General features: G+C 40.4%; 1 protein-coding gene across 1 annotated transcript in view; it reads right to left on the bottom strand.

The window, feature by feature from the left end:
• LOC118734094 (serine/threonine-protein kinase Tao) overlaps positions 1–25,896 on the bottom strand; it is an 81,447-nt gene that overhangs the window by 18,255 nt on the left and 37,296 nt on the right. Inside the window, 8 exon segments of the mRNA XM_036463799.1 lie at positions 8,708–8,826; positions 8,889–9,110; positions 9,176–9,349; positions 9,629–9,745; positions 9,872–9,931; positions 9,933–9,995; positions 10,057–10,419; positions 10,482–10,655. Of these exon segments, the coding sequence (XP_036319692.1) occupies positions 8,708–8,826; positions 8,889–9,110; positions 9,176–9,349; positions 9,629–9,745; positions 9,872–9,931; positions 9,933–9,995; positions 10,057–10,419; positions 10,482–10,655 (1,292 nt within the window).

Below are 25,896 nucleotides of genomic sequence, written 5' to 3'. Positions count from 1 at the left end.
TGAAGCTCCGTCTCGTCAATGTCCGGGGGTGGTGTGCCTAGAACGGCATTCACAGGTCTAGAGTCTACATAACTCGAGACTGAGTCCCTGTGAATGCCGTTCAAGGCCTGTCTGTAGGCTGTCGGGTCCAGAGGTTGCTTAATGAACCTCTGGACTTCGTCCGTTAGTTCATATAGATGCCTCCTGACGTGCCTAGGCGAGGGCTCCTCTGCAAGCAGCTGTCTGCACGGGTGGCCACTTCTGTGGGTCCCGATCAGGAACTGCTTGCAGAGCATTATATTGTGCTCCTTTACCGGAAGCATTTGCGCCTCGCCGTGCAGGTGGTGTTCAGGCGTCATCAAGAGGCATCCCGTCGCTGTCCTCAGTGCGGTGTTTTGTGCGGTCTGTAGCTTCGTCCACTGCGTCCTACTAGTCCCAGGCGACCACACTGGCGCTGCGTAGTTCAAAACCGGCCGGCCTATTGCCTTGTATGTTGCCAGCAACGTTTCTTTGTCTTTGCCCCAGGTACTGCCGGCTAGCGACTTGAGGACCTTGTTGCGGCTCTGTACTTTATTGACAATAGCGGTTGAGTGCGCAGAGAAGGAGAGCAGGCTGTCGAAAGTTACTCCGAGTATTTTGGGGTTATTCACCGTCGGAATTGGTGTGTCATCGACGTGAATCCCCAGCGGTAGCCTGACCTCCTTCGTCCAGGTTGTGAACAGGGTCGCGGAGGATTTCGTAGGGGAGAGGGCTAGACACTTTGCAGTGAAGGAGCGAGAAAGTTCGGAGAGATAGCCGTTTACTTTCGAACACAGGTCATCAATTCCATTCCCAGTCGCCATAATCGAGCAATCGTCGGCATAGGAGACAATCGAGACTCCCTCTGGTGGTTGAGGGAGCTTTGAAATATAAAAGTTAAACAGTAGCGGGGAAAGGACACCACCCTGAGGAACCCCCTGTTTTATTTTTCGCTGCTTACTCGTTTTGTCTCTGAACATTACCGACGAATGTCGACCACTTAGATAATTTGCCGACCACTGTTTGAGCCTCTGTGGGAGAGAGGAGGCCTCTATATCTTCTAGTAGCGTGGAATGGCAGACGGTGTCAAACGCCTTTGACAAGTCCAACGCTACTAGAATCGTTCTCTCACAGGGACGGTTACGGTTAAGGCCACGAGTTATCTGAGTGTTTATGGCGTTAAGTGCTGTTGTTGTGCTGTGCACTTTACGGAAACCATGCTGATGCTTCGCTGGGGTCAGGTGATTTGTGAAGTACGGGAGTAGCAAGGCCTCGAGTGTCTTCGCTACCGGGGAAAGGAGTGTAATCGGGCGATACGAATCTCCTTTGTTTGCAGGTTTCCCCGGTTTGAGCAGTGGGACCACTCTCCCCACCTTCCAGATGTCTGGGATGATGAGAGTGGCCATTGACAAATTGAGGACCTCCGTTAGGTACGCTACCCCCGCAGGACCCAAATTTTTCAGCATCAGCATGCATATACCGTCGGGACCCATGGCTTTGGAGGCTTTCGCCTTCCCGATGGCCACCTGAACTTCACCGCAAGTGAAAGCAAGGGGGGCACAATTTGTTGGCAGTTTGTGCAGCCTTCTGGTCACTCGACGCTTGGCTTTGTCCACCGGAGGATGCAGTATGAACTGCCGGCTAAAATAGCTCGCGCATCGCTCCGGGTCCGACGAAGCATGGTCGCCGAAGGAAATTTCGACTCTGTCGTCGTGCTTCGTCGGATTAGACAATGACCTCACGGTTGACCAAAGCTTGCTCACACCAGAGGTGAAGTTGCAAGTCTTCAGATGCTCCTCCCACTTCTTCCGCTTATGTACGTTTACAAGTTGCCGAATCTCCGCGTTGAGATCCCTGATACGGGGATCTCCGGGATCGGCCTGACGAAGGCTATCACGCTCATTTGCTAAAACAGCCGCTTCGGCAGGGAAGTTTGGACGTGGGTCCGATATGCACCCTGCCGGTATGAAGCGGGCTGCAGCAGCAGTGATAGCCCTGCGGAACTTACGTTCACCGAGATGGACGTCGGTTGGTGTGGGGAGCGATGTGAAGGTGTTTTCAGTAAACTCCGCGTAACCTTTCCAGTCAGCTTTAGAAAAGTTGACATAGGTCCGGTGTTTGGCGGAGGCAAAGTCGGTTGGTTTATCAATCGAGATGACTATGGGTAGATGGTCTGATGCTAGAGTCAGCATAGGTCGCCACGTTATGCTGTTTATCAGACCAGCGCTGACTATTGTGATGTCTGGCGAGCTACTGCAGTTACTGCAGTTCATTGTGCAGAATGTCGAATCGTCTATCTGCTCAGCCAAGTCTGTTCCCCTACGATCGTTTGACAGGCTTGAGTGCCAAAGATCGTGGTGCGCATTAAAGTCACCTACTACCATACGGTTTTCACCTCTGAGGAGCGCACCTATATCAGGGTGATATCCTGCCGGGCAGCAGGTGACAGGGGGTATGTATATATTAAATATTTCGAGCTCGACATCGCCTGACCGGATAGCGATGCCCTGACATTCTAGGGTGGTATCCCTGCGGTCGATGTCTGCTTCGATAAGACGATACTGCACGGTGTGGTGCGTGATGAACGCTAAGCCACCACCATTATCTCGCTCGCGATCTCGACGGTGCACGTTGTACCCGGCACAATTCAACAAAGTTGAATTGCTGTGCAACTTCGTCTCTTGGACCGCAGCTATTAATATACCATGCCGACACATATAGGCGGTTATCTCCTCAATCTTGCTCTGTAGCCCGTTACAGTTGAATTGGAGGAGCTTCATGTGGTTCGGGAGACGTGTTGTGATGTGGGGTGTGAGTGAGGTGTATGTTCTTGCCGCCGTTGGCTGTGTGTGCTGCTGGGGTGATTGCCTCCCTGTGGTGGTAGTGGGGGGGCGTCGCAATTGATGTCAGCGACCGAGCAGCGCAACACGGGCCCTCGAAGTTCCCCGTCCAATCTCGCGTGGTGCGCAGACCTGAACATGCCCCAAAGTGGCACCAGCCAAGGCAGGTGTTGCACTTGACTGATGTCACATTACGGAATATTCTGGTCTGACATACCGTGCAGATTGTAGGGGGAACCAAGAGTTGTTGGCGGCGGCGTGTGGGTGGTGGTGCGGTTGTGTGTGTTATGTGGTCTGTGGTGGCTGTGGTATGTTGTTGTGTTGTGGCGACTGTGTGTGGTTGCTGTGTGAGTGTGTGGGGCTGCACGGGCGGACTATGGGTTGCCGTGGAGGCTGCTCTATTTGAGCAACAGGGGGCCACGTACGACGTGGTCCACTGTCTGTGTGTCCGTAGTCCCGAGCAGACCCTGAGGTGACTCCACCCCTCGCAGGCATTACACTTGACTGAGGTGGAGTTGTGGTGTAAACGTCTTCGGCATACACAGCAGGTGTATATTTCTGGCCCAGGGTTTGACTCGATGCCAGCCCTGAGTAGGAGAATGCGTAGTGAATGTTGCCCTATGGACGGACAACTTCTGAGATACTTCGCCGACCTAAACGGGGTTAGATCGCCGAAACAACAGCCCTTGGTCGGGTGAAACCCGAGTCATTCCGGTACGTAGAACCGGCTGTCGTGGGAATGGTAAAGAAGTTGTCTATATCGTCGCTACCATGTCAAACTATCGAATGTGCAAAAATGCTTTATCAATTAAGATACCTTGCAAATGTGTTTTGAATTATACGCAAGTTTGCAAATCGCCAAATTTCTAGTCTTCTGAGAAGCAGCGGATGCTGGCTTTAACAAAGTGTCGAATCCCACACTTTTTCCTAATAACAACAACATTTTTGACAACAGTTTTTTTGCTCTCCTGAAAAGTACCCATTTCACATTCGATAGTTTGACATGGTAGCGACGAGGTTTCAGACAAGGTGACTCCCTTTATGCGATTTCTTTAATCTGATTTTAGAGAAAATAAGAGCCGCAGAACTGAAGCAAAGCGTGTGCGTCTGGTAGCGAACGAGGACAAAACGAAGTATATTTTCTCATCAGACAGTAAGAACATAAGCGCCTTCGCACTCACGACACCGTTGACGTTACACATTTAAAAAAGTATACGACTTAAGGCGCTAGCCCAATGCAGGCCTGCTTTGCTTGCTTAGCTTTGAAAACTGTCAAAAGTTATTTGGAATATACTAAAACGTATGAAGGGTGGCCAAATGGCAGCTTTGCTTCACTTGCTTTAAGCGCCTCAAAGCTTCAAATAGGCAAATGTTTTATTTGAAAGCGTTTCGTAGGCTTTTGACAAAAAGATATGTTCCCGTTCTAAATCAATTCAAACAAACTGCTGCAGACTTTTATGTAGATACTAAAATTGTTTTACGTAATTTAAAAAAATATATGTATAATATTAGTAATTCAAAGTGTAATAAAAAGTAATGTATGTTTCCATATTTATATTCAACATGTCGCTGGCTTAAAGTGAAAAGTTGGTAAGTCCAATTTTACAAATTTTACAGGAACTCTGAATACAACATTTTGCGTGTTTAAAGCAAAGCAAAACTCCATACAAATCAGAAGGATTCGATCTCTGTTAAAAAATTCGTATTATTTTGGCCATATTGCATATTGAATATAAACGAGGAAAAATAAAACAAGTATCTACCTTAGTCCTCAATTTCACTTACTTTCTATGCCAAAATTTGAGGCTTCATAAAATGCAGACTTATCAACTTTTCACACAAAGCTAGCGATATTTATTATGTCAAACTACTGGTAAGTCGTCTCTTGAAAAATCGATTTTTTTGAGTTTTTTGTTTCTAATAAATGTACATATAGTTATATATGTATGTATAATTATTATCATTCCTTTGAAATGCAAAAATTAATTCACATTCATTTAAAAATAAATCTGAAAAGATTGTTTTGTATTTCTTTTTTTTTTAATTTTCTGGAATTTGATGGCAAAATTGACAGCGTTCCAAGCCGCCATTTGGCCAAACGAGTTTTTGAAGTAAATCAAAGCAAATTAAAGTAAGCAAGGCGTGCAAAGCAAGCCTGCATTGGGCCAGCGCCTTTAGTTTATTTAGGAACCTCCCTGCAAACCAAAGTTCCCGAAATCTAAACGTAATCTTTAGGAGTATCTCATTTCTTTAGCGATTTTTTTACGAATCTTCAAAGAAAATTATATGAAGTGGTTGACACGAACTCGTAACGAAATTTTTGTACGAAAAATAAAGAAAATTCTGAAAAAAATTGTGCAAGAAATCTTCACATGGCAGCATTATTTTCATTGCTTTACCGATTTTCTTCCAAAATTTCGTAAAAGAATCGAAGTGTGCACAGTTTATTTCATTTTGGAAAATTCGGCAAAAAATCGGATGGATCTTTACGAATTCTTTAAGATTTCTCTACAATTCAGAATACTCTGAAAAAATGGTTTGCAGGGCTATAACAATGTCAGCCTTGAAATAAGTACAACGGAGAATCACTCTAACCGACAAGTGCTACTTTGGACTGAGTAGGCAATTGAGAAGTAAAGTCCTCTCTCGACGCACACTGGGACCGCCCCATATAAGCGAGTGCTCAAAATTCTGAAATCATTTTCATTCCATTAGACTAGTTCAACTAGTTTTTAAGAGTAAATTTTTGACGTCTTAACCTATTAGCGGCCATTTTTTTATAGGCTTACCCCAGCTAATTTTATTAAAAATAGGCAAGTTTAGGGTACAATATAATCAGGAAGAACAAGTCCTTTCGATTAGAGGATAGCTTTATCAATGAATTCGCAATACTTAGAAGTTAAAAGCGATAAAATGTAATAACAGTAACAGTGTGTGTATTTGTTTGTAATCACTATGAAAGAGCATGAAACAGGTGAAGTCATTTATACAGAGATCAGTTAGATAGTAAGAGATAGGAAGTACTAGATACAAAAATTTACGTTTCAATGGAAAACATAATTAGATGCATGGTCAAAACAAAGTTGAATGTAAAAATAATCTCAGCTCTCTGAACACTTTTTTTTAGAAAAATGTGTCAAAAAAACGAAGTATGTTCGACGATTTTTTTATATGGAGAAAATTAGCGACACCTTCATCAAAAAACTTGCCAAAAATCAACGGTATGTCCTAGCTACTTCAAACTTGCACTCAAAATCCTTTTTAAAAACCTAATTAAAAACATCGATATTTTTACGAAGTTTGAAACTTGGATTTATTCGATTTTTGTTAAGAAATAAACTATATGTTTATGAAAAAAAAATTATTAAAATTAAATAATAAAAAAATTTTCAAAAGTTGTCAATATGTTGGTGTCTTATAGTTATGATAAGCACTATATAATGAAAACTGTGACTCATAGTCGGAATCTAAATCCCATCCAAGCCCCGTTAAACTAATATAATTCGCTTCCGGTTCTACTATGTAACTCCATTGCTTCAGCAAAGCAAGATCTCCGGTTGGTGACCACTGGCAACAAGTGCGAGCTAGTAAGATGGTCTAATGAAAATAGCAATCTATTAAAAACGTCTCCTAAGTTGTCAGCGCGACTCGCTTTCCTACTATAGATCTCTCTAAAAGTCCTTGTTGGAATTAAATCCGCTTCTCACTAAAGATTTTAAAGTCCTTGTTAGAACTAAATCCGCTTTTTATTCATTGAGCAACCTCAAAATAATAAACTGTTTAAGTTCGAAATGGCGCTGCTGTGGTGTAGTGGTAAGCTTGGGTTCAAGCCCTGGCCAAATCAACATCACAAAAAAAAAAATAAAAAAATAACAATGACGAAAAATATTTAAGTTTAGGTGAAATTTTGCAGAATTTTCAGTTCTTGCAAAAAGTCTGAAATTTGAATTTATATGGATTTTGTTCGGCAATGAGCTATGCTTTCACAAAAAAATAATAATTAACAACAAATAAACTATAAACGAAATATAAACGAAATATCATACAGTAACAATTTGAATTTCTCAGTTGTGAAAAAAGTTTTTTGTTCAAATTTGTCAAGTTTGAACACGCATATCTCCCAGCCGAAAATCAATAGAAAGCTGAAAGCTTACCCCAAATGTAGAATTAATTGGGAAATAAACCCGCGTTTTTATTTTTCCAAAAAACCATTTTTTAGAAATTGAATTTTGACCACCCATGCCTTTCAAACTTGCACTTTATTATATTAAATCCAATGGGCTACAAAACTACAGACCAAAATTTCTGATTAAAAAGTTTAAGTGTTGTCCTTTTTCCATTTTTCGTACAAAAAAATCGTAGTACAAAGCTCAATAGCACTGTTAACGTAAATATTAAAATGCCACAATACAATGACGAAAAATGTTTAAGTTCAGGTGAAACTTTGCAGAATTTACAGCTTTTGCACAAAGTCTGAAATTTTGAATTTATATGGTTTTTGTTCGGTAATGAGCTATACTTTCATAAAAAAAATAACGAACAACAAATAAACTTATAAAAATAGCCGAAACTTGCTAAAATATCGCGTTCCAATTTTATATTTTGGTGGTCTGCCAAAGCAAATTTGGTGGGTTTATTGATCGAGATGATTATGGGAAAATGGTCTGATGCACGCAATAGCCATAAGTCACCACGTTAGATAGACGAACTGTTGCAACTATCCAGGTTGGGGGCACAATAGACCTCTTGGTCGCTGTACATACCTCTACATCAATCTATAATATAATATTCCAGGTGAGGCGTACGTTTTCATGGTGCAGAATGTCGAATTGTCTATCTGCTCTGTCAGTTGAATTTCCTTAAGGCCGTTTGACAGGCTTCAATGCCGAAGATCGTGGTGCGCGGTAAAGTCACTTACTACCATATTGTTTTCACCTCTAAGTAGCGCACCTACATATGCATATATGTACGTCAGGGGGTATGCAAACGTTAAATATTTATATAGCAATACCCATACATTACGGGAGGTTGATGTCTGCTTCGATGGTATGATACTGCACGCGCTCGCGATCTCGACGATGCATCCGTTGTATCCGTTACAACTCAATAAAGTTGAGTTGCTCTGGGGATTCTTCTCTTGAAACGCATGCCGCAATATTCCATGCCGACCCATCAAGACAGTTATCTCCTCGATCTTACTCTGCAGTACTTTGCAGTCGAGTTGTAGTATCCTCGTGTGCCTTGGCAGGATGGTCGCGATTCGTGAAGGATAAGTGGTGCAGAAATAGATTTCTGGTTTGGAATTGGATTCAATGGTGCGAGGTGGTGCTCCAAGGACGAAGAATGATTGAAAGGTTCCACATATCTAAAGAAGGTTAAATCGCCGAAACAACGGCCCTTGATCGGACAAAACCGCAACCCCCAGTCATTCTTGTGCGGAGAACCGACTTTCATTTGAATGAAAATGTACATATCGCAATTTTTTTTTTAATTTGAAGTTGTGGCTGTTTTTGATTTAGGGTGCGATATGTACATATTTACCACTGTTATCTTGTTTCCAAACTCTTGATTGATACAGTTACCACAGCTAGCAGCAGGGTCTTCCGTTAACTGGAACAATAATTCTACTTAGATTCGAGTATATTCTCATATCATTCATATTATATGACTTAAATATTTCTTTAAAATGGGTCAGGACTGTCTGTAAGAAAATAAAAAAAGTTGCCCCTCGTAAGCCGAGTAGCCTTAAATAGATGCATTCAAAGCCAATCAAACATAATGGGAACATATTGTAGATAAAAGCAGTGTATATACCTAAATATTGCACTTTAACATGCTTCTTCTATAAAAGCTATTTTTAAAAGTCTTACCTGAAACCTAATCCAAGGGATTCGTGATCGAAAGCTTCCAGCTCTCTAGAATGCTTTTCTTGTTTGATACGCAAACGTTCAGCACGTTCTTGATTGAATTGCTGCAACTCAGCATTCATCTAAACAAAACGCAGAATACAAATTATGTTTCAGAGATAATATTAAAGTAACATCGTTTCACCTTGCTCTCCAGCAAACCTCTTCGCACGTTTACGCGGTTTTCCAACTCTTTGCGCTCACGGTCACGTTGCTCCTGGGCTTGTTTCTTGTTTTTATTTTGATAGGCAGTGAGCACTTCAAGCTCGTACTCCAACTGTTCGTTGGTGCGATGGCACTCAATTACTTGGGTTTCATCCAATTTGTAACTCTGACTTTGAAACATGTCAGCAATACTTTGTTCATACTATAATATAACATGTATATCCATGTAAAACGACGTTAAACAAAAATTATGTGACATTATAATACCTGTTCGCCGAGAAGTGTTAATTTTCTATGCTTCTCTTCCTTCAACTGTTTTATAACTTCCTTTTGTTGCTCCTTTGGTGTGGTCTGGAGAATTTGTGCCTTATAGCGTTTGTATTGTTTTGTTTGCGTTTTACACGTTTCGCGGAATTGCTTACGTATTTGCAATTCTTTTTGCTAAATGATAAAAAGTATATACAAAGAAAGTGTGAAGGTCAGCAAAGTTAAAATAGCAAAAGTAATCGTTTGACCTATTATGAACTTCAGATGTGTCAACTGTAAACAACAACGATGAAATATCTTAACGGCCAACGGCGGTCTTAAAATCTTTTTCCACTTATGTCAGTACGATATTGAATATTGATTTTCGTAAAGCGAACGATTTTTATTCAAACTTAACAAGGTTAAAATTCGTGACGATTTTCTGTGCTGCTTATTTCTCAAACGATAACATACCTTTAAGCTTTTGGGATGTTGTCTGATTTCAAGCGCGTGCTTTCGCAAAAGGTCCTTCTTTACTCGCTCCATATAATCTTTTTGGTTCTTCAATTCCGTGTCGTGCTGAGTATTTATCTGCGAGAAATAAACAAATAGGTATACTAATTTTAGTAAATTTCATGACTATTTTGCATTGTCATTAGCAAATTATTTGTTTTTGAGATTAAATTTAAATACGAGCAAAAAAGTAAATATCTATACCTGCTCCTCACGAAGTTGATGTACGCTTTTTTGCTGGCGATACTCGAGTTCCTGTGTTTTTTTCATGATGCTTCAGCAGCATAGCATGAGCTTGTTCTAGTTGGTGCTGCTTTTTGCTCAATTCCTAAATATATAGAAGAACTCATAAAACAGTAAGCAATTTTGCATGGCTTTTTATCACTCACATCGCGCAGCAGCTGATCTTCTAGTTCGTGGAGAGATATTAAACGCCTTCTCTTGAACTTTCTCATCTCCAATTCAATATACTGCTTTTGCACTCTGAGCAAACGCTGTTCTTCCTGCGCTTCGGCTTGCTTCAGGTTGTCTTTCTGCGATTGCAACGTCAAATCACGCTGTCGCTTAGGTGTCGATTCATCCATGGAAAGTTCACGTTTCCAACGCTCCTTGTTCGCTTTGTATTCTTTTTTGCGATTCAAATCGAAGGCTTTACGGTCACTTTCCTGTTTTAGCGAGATTTCTTTAAATAGTTTCTTCTCAGCTGCAGCTGTTTGCTTTTGCCGACGTTCCAAATCCTGCTGATGTTTTGCCTAAAACTCATAAATTACACAATTAACACAAGAAACACGAAAAGTATAACTTAACAATGCACCTCTAGTCGTTCCAGTTCCCTTGTAAAGTTGTGTAGTAGGTTATCGTATTCCTTGTCTAATGCGCCCTTGTGAGCTTCCATTTCTAATTTACACTTCTCTTCAAGCTTCACCAACGCAGCCTGATGCTCTCGACGCATGCGTTTATAGCCGGACATTTGCTCGTGCATTTCCTCCTGTACAAAAGTGGAATATTATTCGTCTCATAGCTTTGTTTCAAGGAAATTACAAATATTATGCGAATCACAAGGCTGACTAAAAAACGATATTATGAAATTATATTGAAAACCACACGAAATGAAGTATCTCTATAAATGTTCTTGAAGTGATAGTATTTTTTTATTACTACATTACTTTACAAGCATAAATGAAATGGCTATTTGTTACCACTCAGTTGAAAACCCCTTCAATTGTGGTAAACAATGCTATGAATATGAGCATACATTAAAGACAAATAAATGTGGCCTCAAACAGATGCGATACTACCCGTCCGTATTTGACGCGATAACGATAAAAAGCAAAGGCTCTCAACAGGTGCGATACGATACACTCCGTGCTTCATCTTTCTTATGGCAATATTTATACTCCGAATACTTCAAATCGTATAATATGGGGTACCAATTGACGAGCTGAATTATTAATTCCATTTCAGAACTCTACAATGAACAAGTCACTCATATCGTGCGATCAATTGTGCTTGCTGCGATACAATTTTTGAAGGCATCGTATCGCACCGGTATACCGCATCTGGTTGAGCACTCACATATACCGTAGTGGTTTGTATTGATCGCATATCGTAAATTTTTGTGTCGCATCGGTAGTATCGCATCTGTTTGAGACCACCTTAAACAAAAAACCAAGATAAATGAAAATATTGTAAAATTTTAAAGCCCTTAAGTTTGGATAAATTTCTATGATACTTTAAGAAGTTGATGGAAGACATACTTATAAAACTTCAATTATATAGTTTTGTACTTAAAGCACCTGATTGGATACTTTCGAGACCTTTCGGCTTTTTTCGTGCTCTATTTTTGGGAGCGCTATTTCGATATACTTAGAACTTATGGCTCGATTATGGATTGCAACGCAACCTCGTTTTGGTTACCGATGGGCAACGCCACTGAAATGGAAATGTGTATTATGAATAGAAACTACAGTTAAGAGCAATAAAGCTGAAGATAATAGAATTTTGATGTTCCAGCAACTAAGACTTGAGTCTAAATAAGCTGAAGACACATTTTAAAAGAGAAATAAATTATCTTAATCAATTTCTGCAGCAGCCCCAAAAATGCAGTTGCCAAAACATAAACTAAGTTGACAGCTTTCAGTTGCCAGTTGCCATCTGTAATACCATTTCAACCAATGGCAACCCAACTGAAGTTCGGTTGTCATCCGTAATACATTTACTTAAAGCGTCCGCTGTAGGCGAGTGGGGCTAGAGGTGCGTACGGCTGAGGTTTTGGCAAGACCGATTTTTATTCACTCGACATCGGTTTGACAGTGAAATCCTATATTTGGTATGTTGTGGTTTCGGTAAGCCACGTAACCAATGTACGCAAATATGTTATAAGCGTCGCAAATAAAATTCGCTCTTACCAAAACCGCAGCCCAAGCCTACCAAAATGATTTTGATTTTCGTTCCTTTTTGGTTCATGATGTTATTTAAACAATAATTTTAAAATATTTAGCCGGCCAGCAAACTGACGAATATTTCATCCGTGTTCTCCAGGTGTCACAATTTTATCTCAGAACGTTTTCATACTAAAGTAAACAGCTGTGCAAGGTGGCAAATTTTTAAACAAATACGATACAATAACTTTGCGACGTTTCATAAATCCAACTAGTATTACAGATAGCAACTGGCAACTTAGTTGCTATATTCTTCAGCTTATTTACACTCAAGGTCTTAGTTGCTGGTGCTTCAAAATTCTAAAATCTTCAAATTTATAGGAATTTATAGGAGCCTTCTGTCGATGAACAAAAACGATGCTCTATAAAGGCTGGTTTTCACTATGTCAAATTCAGTGGCATTTGTCGTCAAATAAGTGAAAACACATTCTCAAATGATCACAAAAAGGGGTTTATCGATTGATTTGGATCAGGATAGGTCTTTAGTCGTGTACATACGCTGCTAAATCGGCTATATGTCTGTTTTTGGCCTATAATATCATCGGCCAAGGTATGGATAAAGGAGATAAAGTTGTGTCAAAATATGTCGCCAAATTTTGGTGTCAAAATATGACATAGTGAAAACCAGTCTTAAGTCTCTGATCATGCCCGTTCTTTTATATGGAGTAAAAACGTGGACGATGTCGACTAAAGATGAGAAGGCTTTGAGCAGTGGCGGCCATTTTTGTCTTTGTTAAGTCTGCGTTCAGACACGGCAACGCGAGTTGCTTCCCAGAAGATAATTTAGATAGGCCTTCAAAAGTAAAGCTATTCTAAGAAGCGTACCCAAGAAGGCCTGAAAAAAGTGCTTCCATGCATGCCTTCTAGAAGAGCTTATCCATTTACAATTTGCGCGAATGCATTACAAATGAGTTTCAAAAACATTTTAAGTTGCAATAACACATATTTGATATAAACCTTAACAAATACTTCAAAGATGTATGATTTTTATACATTAAAGAAGCAACTTCAAAAGAACTCCTCCAAAGGCTTTCTGAAGTATGTCCTATAAAAGCCCTTTTGGAAGGCCTTCCATGGGTAGCGAAAGAAGAAGCCCTTCAATTTGTGCCACTCCATACAAAAAAGAAAGGAAAAAGGAATGTAGAGTGGAAGTCCTCTTGACTGTCAGGAAGGCCCTTCGGAAGGGCTTTTAATTTCTGAAATTATCTACTGGGTTACTATCAGGGATTTCTCTTTTGATGTTGCCCGTCGCATTCAAACACAGCAACTCTTTGTATGCAGTGCGCAAGTGTTCCCATGAAATAAAGTTACTAGTTCAGAGACAGTATCGGACAGAACAAGGCTTGGACTGGTTGCTTTGTAATGCGATAATAAAAAAATCCGAAGTATAAACAATTCAAATCTAACTACCATTCGATTATCTGTACACGTATCCTCGTCCAAGGACAATATGCTGCGTTGTTCTTTTTTAAGTCAGTAGTTCTGTTCGCTATGCAAATGCCAGTAAGAATTAGCCAGTAACAAAATTCAGAGAATAAGGTATCAACCGATTTCTACTGGTTTACTATGCACACACACATACTTACACACAGGATATTATTGCAGACGCTGAACACTGCTTTTTCGTCTGTCCGAGGTTTGCAATCGAAAGGGATGACTCGAGCAGGAAGGTGGGGAGGCCACTTACGGTTCATAACCTTGTGGATACTATGCTTGAGTCAGAAGATAATTGGGCCGTTGTTTGCAATTTGGCAAGCACAATTTTATCTAAAATGCGTCGAGCGGAACAACTCTGCAGAATTTCATAGATTGGCAATAGGCCGCTCCCCCTCCGCGAAGTAATACCTTACGGTAGTTCCACGGTGGGAGGGAAAGGGAGCAGGGGTGGGTTTTTAGTGCGGTGAGCCGAAAGGCAAGTCCCACACTTTGCTTTGTGCCACCTCTACAAAAAAAATAAAAAAACATACTTACACACAAAAATACACACGCACACACAAATGTGTATACCCAGTAGAAATCGGTTGTATGCATTCATGAAGTATGCATGCTGTATGAGTGAATAAGTGTGAACAATCCATGCGTAGTCATGAATTTCCACAAATAAATTCAAATTCTAGCGAACTGCAAGCGAACGTACGTTGTTGTTGTTTTAAGTACATTTCTTGATAAATTTGACTACTATAAGCAGTGTAATTTTTGTAATATTTTTAGTCTTGTACTAGAGCTGGGATACTATCGATAGTACCGCCACCCGGATAGTTTTCGAAGCGATAGTTGAAAACATCGATAGTATCTGTAATGGCACCCTGTCCATTTCATTTCAAATCGAAATCTAAACATATGGGCAACCCCGTCATCTGCCTTGTATAAAGGACAGCGATAGCGATGGGAGAGGCAGAGTTTTGACACAACAGCCAACGACAGAACAACACAATTTGGAAACAACGACGACGACAACGACGACCAAAAGGCGAACGATGAACGAGGAGAAACAAAGAGCACTGAACAATCTAGAATCTTTTTTGCAATACAGCTATTTTACTTTTTTATTAACTTTGTATATTCAACACATGTTACAAATAAATTGCAGTAACATATTTTTCCAAATTAACCGTTCTCCGAATTAAGTGTTGTTGGCTGTTGGTAAAGATTTCGATTCGTGTGGTATTCTTTGAGCGGGAAGTTGAATAGTTTTTGCGCCAAAATTGCAAAAGTAAAGATTGGAGATTGACCTTAAGTGCTCGAAGAAGTGAACGTGTGTGGCATGCCAGGTAGCATGTATAACTTGCGAAGCCTTGAAAGGGATCAAAGCGAACAGCAAGATTCCGAGGAGAATGCAGAAGGAGTGCAACAGGCCCAGCTAGCCACGATTGTAGCCAGCCTTAATGCACTTACAAATGCAGTCGCACAGCTAAAAACAGTAACTGAGGAAAGCCAGCGGGATATTGAGCGCCTGAGATAATATTCAGATTGACGTGCAGCAGGCAACACAGCCAAATCTCATCGAAGCTACGCATCAGAGTTTGTCAGTGTCTTATCCAGAAGGGCCTGGGCAGAGTACCGCATTAGCAGCCAGCGAATCAGTCACTAAATTATATGACCTGCCAATTTTTTCTGGAAATGCTGACGAATGGCCCCTTTTCTTGTCAAATTTTAAAGACACAACACAGGCGTTTCGCTACAGCAATCGTCAGAATTTAATGCGTTTGCATAAATGCCTAGTGGGTCGTGCTAAGGAGACTGTAGCTTCAATGCTAATATTTCCGGAAAATGTTCCAAATGCCATAGCCGAATTAGAATTTCACTTTGGTCGGCCAGACCTTTTAGTGAGAAACCAACTCAGCAAAATTCAACAATTTCCAAATATTGGAGAGAATAAGGCGGAGCAAATTATATCGTTCCCCACAAAGACGAGAAATATAGACGCGTTTTTAACATCAGCTAAGTGCGAACATCATCAATACGACGCTTTTGGAGCAGCTAGTCACGAAATTGCCACCCAGTAAGCAATACGAGTGGACCCGCCACGCAGTCAGTATCAAGCCATACGCAACAATAAAATAATTTTCCACCTGGTTAAGCGATCTTGCAAGAGTAGTGTGTCTCATTCCGCCGCCAACCGCAACCACGAGAAGCTATCAGCCAACATCTCAACAGCAGCCACCACGACGTATGAGGCATGTTCGAAAAGAGCAGCAACCAGAACGCCTTGAAGGTATCAAGTGTTACGTGTGTGAAGGTGCTCACTCTATCTCCAATTGCCAAGCCTTCAAAGACATGACCATACGAAATCGTTGGGAAAAGGTTAAAGCCATTCAACTTTGCTTTTCGTGCTTACATAAAGGGCACAATACATCGAATTGCCGTTCAAGAAGAGTTTGTGACGTTGATGGTTGCCGCCGGTATCATCATCGTAGCCTGCATGAAAGTTCTAGCTCGACGCAAAATACAAATGCTACACGTAGTCGAATCGAATCGCAACCCGTGCTCTACTGCAGAGACGCCGAGTGTAGAAAAGGTCAGTTTTTTAAATACGTTCCAGTTTCACTGTTCGGACCGAATGGTCGAGCAGATGTTTTCGCCATGGTAGACGAAGGTTCTGCCATATCATTGATCGAAGATAACGTAGCAAGCCGCTTGGGTCTCAAAGGTAGGAGACAGCCACTAACGCTTCAATGGTATGGCCAGAAGTGCACAACCGAGGAGTCATCGAAAGTCAGCCTTGAGATAAGAGGCAAAGGTTCGCCATCAACATACAGTCTGCGCAACGTATGAAAACTACGTAGCCTTGATTTGCCAGCGCAGTCGTTTACAAAAGCCGATTATGCCCACTTTGAGTTTTTGCCGATAGAGGACTACAGTCAAGTCAAGCCGTCGTTGCTGTTGGGCCTTGATAATACGTCGTTAAGCGGGCCGTCTACGACTGTACAAGCCAACAGTCAAAGCCCAGTAGCCATTTGTACCAAACTTGGTTGGATAGCTTACGGCCCAACAAGTTTGTCGCCACAAACACCAGTCGTACTACATGTCCGCGAGCGAAAGCGCCCAGCCACACTAAACGAACTTGTCACCGAATATTTTGCCGCCGACAACTTTGGAGTAGGTGAGTCGCTCAAGCAGATTGAGTCTGAGGAGGATCAGATGGCCCGCCAGATGCTGGAATACAACACTCGCCGCGTGGGTAAGCGTTTTGAGAGCGTACTTTTGTGGAGAAGCATTCCACCAGCACTTCCTAACAGTTACGACATGGCCTACAAGCGACTGTTAGGAATAGAACGTAAAATGAGAGTCGATTCCAGTTTTGCCGCCAAGTATAAGGAGGAAATCACTAAATATCTGCGCAATGGTTATGCCAGAAAGCTATCCGACGAATAAGTATGAATAAAAACAGATTTTAAATGGTATTTACCGCATTTTGCAGTTCATAACCCGCACAAGCCTGAGAAGATGAGGATCGTGTTCGATGCAGCCGCCCAAGTCAATGGCGTAGCATTGAACTCCGCTTTGCTCAAGGGACCTGAGCACGCCAAGCCATTATTGAACATTTTATTTAAGTTTCGCGAAGGCGCTGTTGCAGTCGCAGCAGATATTCGTGAGATGTTTTCTCAAGTTGTTGTAAAAGAGCGAGATCAACATGCCCAAAGATTCCTATGGCGTGATGGAAACAGTGATCGTCCAGTGGAACACTACGTAATGCAGTCAATGGTCTTCGGAGCCATATGCTCGCCGTGCATAGCAGAATTTGTGAAAAATAAAAACGCCGAAGATTTTCGTCAACAGTATCCTGAAGCCGTTACAGCCATAGTCGAAAGTCACTATGTCGACGATTTTGTCGCTAGTTTTAAGAACGAGCGATATGCCGAACGCATTTGCAGGGAGGTCGTGTATATTCATTCGGAAGGGGGGGTTCCAACTGCGATCATTTGTCTCAAACATCAAACAGCTGCAAGATAGCCTGAATAAAGAGCCAACAACGTCACAGTCTGTCAACTTAGAAAGCCGTGCGAACTACGAGAAGGTATTAGGAATGCGTTGGAACACGGTGACAGATTCGTTTGAGTTTCAGCTCAATTTTCACCGGGTTTCCAAAGCCGTATTAGAAGGAGTTCGTCCACCAACTAAGCGCGAACTTCTCAGCATACTCATGTCAGTGTTCGATCCGTTTGGCATACTCGCCGACTTTCTACTGTTTGCCAAGATATTAGTTCAAGAGGTGTGGAAGAGTTCCATCGAGTGGGACGAAGTGATCCCGAATAGTTTGCATCACAAATGGTTTGCCTGGTGGAGTGAGCTCAGACACGTTAGTAATGTGCAAGTCAGGCGTTGGTATTCGCCTCAGCTTCAAGCTGCAGTGTCAATTCAACTACACGTAGTAGTAGACGCCAGTCAAGCAGCATTCGCCGCTGCTGCTTATTTTCGTGTCGCCAGCGCCGAAGGTTGTGATGTCCCCTTGGCGGCAGGAAAAACCAGAGGCGCACCGCAGAAGCTGTTATCGGTGCCGAGGCTTGAACTGCAAGCCGCAGTTTTAGGCGTCCGACTCGCGAATCTAGTCTGCCAAGGCCACAGTATTCAAGCCAGCCAAATATTCTTCTGGTCAGACTCACAAACGCTGATACAGTGGGTCAATTCGAAAGAGCGAAAATTTAAGCCGTACGTTGGTCACCGCATCGCTGAGATATTGTCATCAACCAAGCCTCCACAATGGCGTTGGATACCCACCGACAAAAATACAACGGATGTCGCTACGCGTCCGACGTGGCCACCCAAGATCGAACTGCCTAGTCCATGGTTGAGTGGTCCAGAGTTTTTGCGATTTCCGCTTGACAGTTGGCCAGCCACAACTTGTACACATATGCCAGATCTGCTAGAGGAAGAAATCAAGCCTTAACTTTACATACAAACCGAGGTAAATAATTGCTTGATAAAATTTAACCGCTTTTCTTCATACTTCAAGATGAAACGGGTGACAGCCTGGGTCCTGCGAGCTGCCGACAAGTTTCAACGATTACAGCGTAACTACAAAAATGACGATGAGGCCAGCCAAAGTTCAGCATTAACCGCATTTGAACTTGACAAAGCAGAGAAATACATCGTCAAAGCAGTCCAGCATGAAGTCTACAAAGAAGAGGTAGCAGCACTAAGCAGGGGCGAAAAACTTCACAAACAAAGCAGTATTAGGACGCTAACGCCGTATCTTGACAGCGATCGTGTAATGAGGATTCAAGGGCGCTTAGACGAAGCCATGGTTTTGCCCATAGAGACAAGGAGACCGATTTTGATGCCGTCCAAACACATCGTCTCCGAGCTCATAATGCGCCAGTATCACGAAAAGCAACACCACCAGAATTTCTCAGTAACGTTGTACGAAGCCCGCCAAAAGTTTTGGTTTACGCACGCCAGATCATTGTTAAAAACTGTACAACGTACTTGCGTAAAGTGCCGCATCGACAGAGCTAAACCGACACCGCCGCCGATGGGTCAGTTACCGGAGGATCGAGTCACCCCTTATGTCAGACCGTTCACGTACACGGGCGTAGATCTGTTTGGCCCATTTAACGTGACTATAGGTCGTCAACGTGAGAAGCGATGGGCAGTAATTTTCACGTGCCTTACTACAAGAGCGGCTCATTTGGAGCTCGCAAATGATTTGTCGACTGATGCGTTTTTGCTATGCCTGCGAAATTTTATTAACCGCCGTGGCACACCGATTAGAATACGAAGCGACAACGGGACGAATTTTGTTGGCGCCCAACGAGAGCTGAAAGAGTCAGAGCGAATTTTGGATTTTGAGCGAATATCCGATGAGGTCACCAGGCGGAACATAGACTGGAAGTTTAATTGCCCTTCCAATCCGAGTTCAGGAGGTTGTTGGGAGCGCCTCATTCGCGTCGTTAAGAGATTGCTGCAGAATACACTGCGCGAAGAAGCACCGAGAGAAGACACACTGCGAAGCGTACTAATTGAAACCGAAAATATTTTGAACGCGAGGCCGCTGACTGAGGTGCCTATGTCATCAGAGGAAGACGATCCCATAACTCCGAACCATTTTCTGGTTGGTTGTCCCAATTCAACGCAAACACCACAGCCAGTTGACCAAAAAATATGCCTCAGGAAACAGTGGCGTATCGCACAAAATCTGAAGGACCGCATTTGGAAGCAGTGGATACGGCATTATTTGCCGCAATTACTCTTGCGCCACAAGTGGCACGACAAAGTTGAGGCGATTGAGATCGACGACTTGGTTCTCGTCTGCGACGATCTTCAACTGCGGAGCCAATGGAAGAAAGGCCGAGTCACCAAAGTATTTCCAGCCAAGGACGGGCAGATCCGTCTCGTCGAGGTCAGGACCGCTGGAGGAGTACTACGTCGCCCTGCAACAAGGCTTGCCATCCTGCGAATTAAAGGTGAATCCCTACGTGATTCACGGTGGGGCGGGGTGTAATGGCACCCTGTCCATTTCATTTCAAATCGAAATCTAAACATATGGGCAACCCCGTCATCTGCCTTGTATAAAGGACAGCGATAGCGATGGGAGAGGCAGAGTTTTGACACAACATCCAACGACAGAACAACACAATTTGGAAACGACGACGACGACAACGACGACCAAAAGGCGAACGACGAACGAGGAGAAACAAAGAGCACTGAACAATCTAGCACCTTTTTTGCAATACAGCTATTTTACTTTTTTATTAACTTTGTATATTCAACACATGTTACAAATAAATTGCAGTAACAGTATCGATAGTACTATCGTCGTGAGAGGTATTGAATTGAAATGCTAAATTGCTTGAAAATTTAATAATTAATGAAATTTATAAAATTTGTAATTAAAGATATTATTTAAATTTGTTTAAGTTTGAGTGCATCAAAAGAACTAGTAATAATAATAAAATAAATTATTAATTTATGCGTCTGCATTATATATACATATGTTTGTCCCTTTTGAAGTGCAAAGAAGTGAAATTGGCTATAATAATACATTTCTAATACTACAAAACGAAACAAAACAAAAGATATTCCTTTAAATTGACAGCGCATACTTATAAAAGTTCAACTGAGATCAAATGCGGAGGCGCATATCAAAATCCGGACAAAGGAAATTATTAACATTTTACCATATTATAAGAAAACGAATAAAGTACTGGTCAAAATAATAGCACCACAACATTTTAGCAGTTTTGACTATTTTTTGTTTGTTTAGTGTTGTAGGGTTTGTATTTGTGTTACTGTCTTTTATTGTACTGTGTTAATTTCAACTTTGTAATTTTAGAAATTTTATATTTAAGTGATTTTGTAGTTCAAACATCAAAGAGAAAATTTTATTATTCAAACATTTTTCTTGCAACTGCTAACAACCGAATTTTATACAATATTAAATTGAATTTCTTAAAATCCTTGATATACCACTACTACATTTGGCGATCCTGCCAGGAGAGGAAATAGCTGTAGTTGGAAGCAAAACAAAAAAAAAAGTTTTAAGAGCTCACGACATTTTCGGTCAGCAACCATTTTCCATGTTGTGAATATAGTTCTACTAAGAAACAGTGTAACAGAATTAAATTGGCTATAACACGAAAGGACACAAGAGTTGCGACGACATGTTTAGTGTGATCGAAAGAACGGTTAAGCGTAGTCTATAGCCGAATCCGTTAATAGTTAATCGCTCTCTGCATTGACGGAGGCACGACGACAGCACCACAATTGCGAGTACGGCGCCAACTATAACAACAACCACAATAGCAGCAACAGCCGCAGCAGCGGTTTCAACTAAAACGCGTCGCAACAGACAATTAAAGACAATAACACAAATACAAACCCTACAAGTGTCTACTAATTTTTTATAAAAGTTGTACAAAGCATAAAAAACTACAAAATCATTAAAAATTCAAGCTTTTTAATTCGAATTTCTATAAAAATTTTATGTAAGCGGTTTTATAGCTTATTAAATTTTACTATAACTCAGTGTAAGCTTCCCTGCAAAAATCGCGACTACTCCATGCATGCGTGTAAAGAGTACTCCCTAAGGACCAAGGAGTACTCCAAAATTAACCACAATTCATATAACAAATATGGTCCAATTAACATTGCGGTGTCCAAGGGCAGGGCCATATACTCCATCCCTGCATTACATCAGAGTAGCACAAAACTACTCCAGCATATTAACAATGGCATTGTTGTTATATTTTTTCGTTTGTACACGCTTTTGTTCTTCACTTCTCAAATGCTTTTTCAAAATTAATAAAAACCAAGACAAAAATTAAAAATTACATGTTGCCTCTGACGGCATTCGAACCCGAACATGCTGGGAGCTAAGAACTAACAGCGAGCATCTCTACACGTTCAGCTACAGCCAGACATACAAATGTGCTTTCAAATGCTCCACTTCAATCACATTTCGTTAAAACACGAGCAGTGATCGGATAACAAACAATAAGCTGGCGCAGAGACACGAGTTGGTCCGCTACAGCATGACAGAGGAACACTTTTGTAAGTACTCCAATTTACCACAAATAGACTACATGGTCCAACGATTTTTGCAGGGTTATAGTTGCTAAAAATTCTAATAACTACAAATTTTTTTTTCGCCGACTGTAATGTGATTTTCTTGAAAAAAAAAATTTATGTAATGTTAAGAGATGTAAAGAGAGAAGTTTCGCTAAAACCGACATCGATAGCTTTCAAAAACTATCGATAGTGGCGACAGTTTTCAACTATCGATACTATCGATAGTATCCCAGCTCTATCTTGTACAAAAATTTTAGTGAACGGACGTGTTGTGCGATATTTTCAGCACTAAAGGGCTTTTACAAGATATGCATTTGCATATGTAAATGCTACTTTTTTGTGTGTACCCGTATGTACCATACATTAAAATGTATCAGAAAAGTAGCATTTACATATGGGGATACGTATCTTGTAAGAATCTTTTAATACTGTTCCATTAATGCATTTTTGTATGTTTGAAACAATAATACAGCCATATGCATACAGCAGTAGTACAAGTGTATGGTGAGAGTACACATATGCTCTGAGAAACCACACGTGTTAAATGGAATTGAAGGTTCATTTGTACTGGCCTGCATGTATACACAGCAGCCAGCTCATGCCACCAACAGCGATGTCGTAGGCATACAATTTCTACTGGGTATGAACATATACCAGAGCTGTGTAATGATTGAATCAATTGAGTGTGCATTCTCATTTTTTTCGTTTCAAAAATGTGATTGTTTGATTTAAAAAATTTAACAACCACTCTTGAGATTGGTTACAAATTGTAAACACAAAATATGTAGTGTGTTATGGAATAGTTGACACCCATTCACATAGAGAATGTGAATACAAACAAAAAACTCAATTATGTATGATTGTACGTTTATGGGAATACAATCTGTCATTATCATTCAGTACTAATACTATTTTTTGTATCAGGATTGAGTTTTTTGTACTCAAAATGTGAAACCAGAAGATTGCCATCTACCTTAAAATAAGTAAACAAATAAATATTTGCTGTTAAAATATTTTTCTAAGTGTTTGGCCGAGCTTCTCCTCAAACTTGAGGCATGAGTTCTGTTGTTGTGGAGACACCTACATATTTAAGGCTGATTCCGAACGCCAAATGATTTTATAAGAAGAGTTTCCAAGGCAGAAGTATACTCGAAGGTTTGTCATTGCGTGCCGAAGGACTACTGCTATTTTGGGTTATGATCTGACTAGGGATCTAACCATGGTTCTGTGGAGTGGAAGTACGCACATGTATGTTTACATTATTCCCTTATTTGTTCTCAAAATGCATGAAAACTATAGTACGCTTGCAAACAATTAATAACATTTTGTGATAAATAGTTTTACAAATGTATTAGGACTTCAAATTTGTGTTTTAGTAAAGTATCAATTAAATAATTATTATTGTAAATTATTATTATAACAAATAGAAATAAAAATGTTTATATTTGGTAACTCTTAGACTTTTCTTTATTTGTAACAAATGACAGATGTAAACAAAATAAAAAAATAATTGTAATTTTACAAATTTAAAGCAAACGGGCGTTCTTTACCAAAAAAATATAGTTAGGGATCGAATTGCGCATATTTTTAACCGACTTCCAAAAAAGGAGGAGGTTATCAGTTCGTCGGAATATTTTTTTTTTTTTTTTATGTATGTTACCGCATAACTTTGCACCACGTCAACCGATTTCAATAATTCATCATGAAATATAATTGATCATGAAATATATAGATATATATATTTTTTTTTAAGTCGGTTTTTTTTTTGCTAAAAATTACTTGTTTTTACAATACCAAGCGCCTCCAAGAAGTGTTAAACCACTAAATAGCTTAAAAAACGCTTTCAAAAATTCGAAACGAGAGTGAAGTGCAGTGTTCAATTGTGCTCGAAATTGCAGGCAAAATTTGTGCGTGTGTAATTAATGTTTTACTTATTTGAAGAAATGTTGCCCCTCGTAATTAAAAATAAGAAAACCAAGACCCCCGCTACCCACTGGTGGTTACATAATACTTGAATAGCCCCTTAATTAACATGTGCTTGTTTTGAGTACGCACGGCCAGTCTGAATCGATTTCCTTCATCATTCTTAGCTGTTGTGCATTTTTATTGTTATGTGTTGCAAACAGACATTTTAGGAACTAAATGGGTTCTAAAATCTCTATACAAATAATCAAAACAGGTTTTATTTATTTTATGTATTATGTGATTTCTGGACGCGTCGAATACAAAAAAGGGCTGTGACTGGGTTTATGTAATTTGAAATTGTATTGATGATTACTAATAATAATAGAAAGGCGCTTACATATCGATGGTCATCTGCAATAACGACAAAACTCAAAATTTCATATATTCCAGTAGAGCCAATTAAAGATATTTTGTTTCGTAATTTAGCAATAATATGTCTTGTCGGCCGCTGCGGTGTTATTGTAAGCAGTGCGTGCTTCCACTCCGCAACGCCTGGGTTCAAGCCCTGGTCAAAGCAACATCGCAAAAAATATAGAAAAAATGTTTTTTCTTAACAGCGGTCGTCCCTCGGCAGGCAATGGCAAACCTACGAGTGTATTTCTGCCATGAAAAACAGCTTCTCGTAAAAATACAATCGCCGTTCGGAGTCGGCGTAAAACTGTAGGTCCCTCCGCTTTGTGTGACAACATCAAGGCGCACGCCACAAATCGGAGGAGAAGCTTGGCCAAACACTAACATATGTGTAAGCGCCAATCTATTATATTATTATTATGTCTTGGAACGTTGGAATTCTGGATTATTTGCAGTCACTCTGTAATCTTTCAAATTATGTCTTTTTCTAAACCTAAAATTTTGAATTGTGCCGTTATTGCAGAGGACCATCGACATACGTTAGTGTTTGGTCTCCGATTGGTGGCATGCGCCTTGATGTTGTCGCAAAAAGGGGACGGACCTACAGTTTTACGCCGACTCCTGCCGGGGGCCACCTACTATTACAAAAAACATTTTCGTTTTTATGTTGGCCGGAATTGGGCTCGAACCCTCACCCTGCGGAATGGTAGTGCGCACTTCTAACCACTACACCACAGCGATCGCTTACTTAATTTTAATCATTAATCGCGATTAACCATTTATTCGTTAATTTTTAATCATTCATAGACTAACATTTTGTCGACAATACTCGCAAATTGTCACAAAAGAGAAAAGTGATTTTCCTCAAAACTTTTGAATGACGTCTTGACTGAACTTACTAATTCGGAATTTCTACTATTACTTATAGAGTAGGCTATTCATAAAGTCTGGGTAATGAAATTAAAATTTTTCTATTATATGATCCATAAATATTAGGAGACTTTTATTGTTTAATTTATTTTTTGCACATAAACTTGTATCCTGAACTTCTTTTTCCAAAAAGTGAGGATGTCAAAATTTTAATAGATATCGGATGTACGGCAATTTTCTAAAAAGATCTCTAAATAGATTAGTTCATGAAAATTATTCCAAACGAAAACTTAAAATTGATAAAAAATCTTAACTAATTTATATTAGAAGTTTTAAGTTTATCCCACTGTAAGTGTGAAATCAGTTGCTATGTATTTCCATGATACAAAAAACCACCTGACAATTAAGCATATTGTAAAATTTCATGCTACCATACGCAGTATCTAAAATCCTTCAAATTTTATTATTAATTTTTCGTTTGTTTAAAAACATTTTATTCTTAGAATGGAAATTTTACCAAGCAAAATGTCTTTTGTTTTTTAAATAAATGAGGCTAATGATCAATAAGTTGATAATTGTTGTTCTCATTTGCAT

This window comes from Rhagoletis pomonella, unplaced genomic scaffold (genome assembly GCF_013731165.1).
Source record: "Rhagoletis pomonella isolate Grant_MI unplaced genomic scaffold, Rhpom_1.0 Rhpom_scaffold_00002, whole genome shotgun sequence".
Taxonomy (NCBI): Eukaryota; Metazoa; Arthropoda; class Insecta; order Diptera; family Tephritidae; genus Rhagoletis; species Rhagoletis pomonella.
Note: the sequence above shows the minus strand (reverse complement) of the source record. Positions and strands in the feature narration are given on the sequence as shown.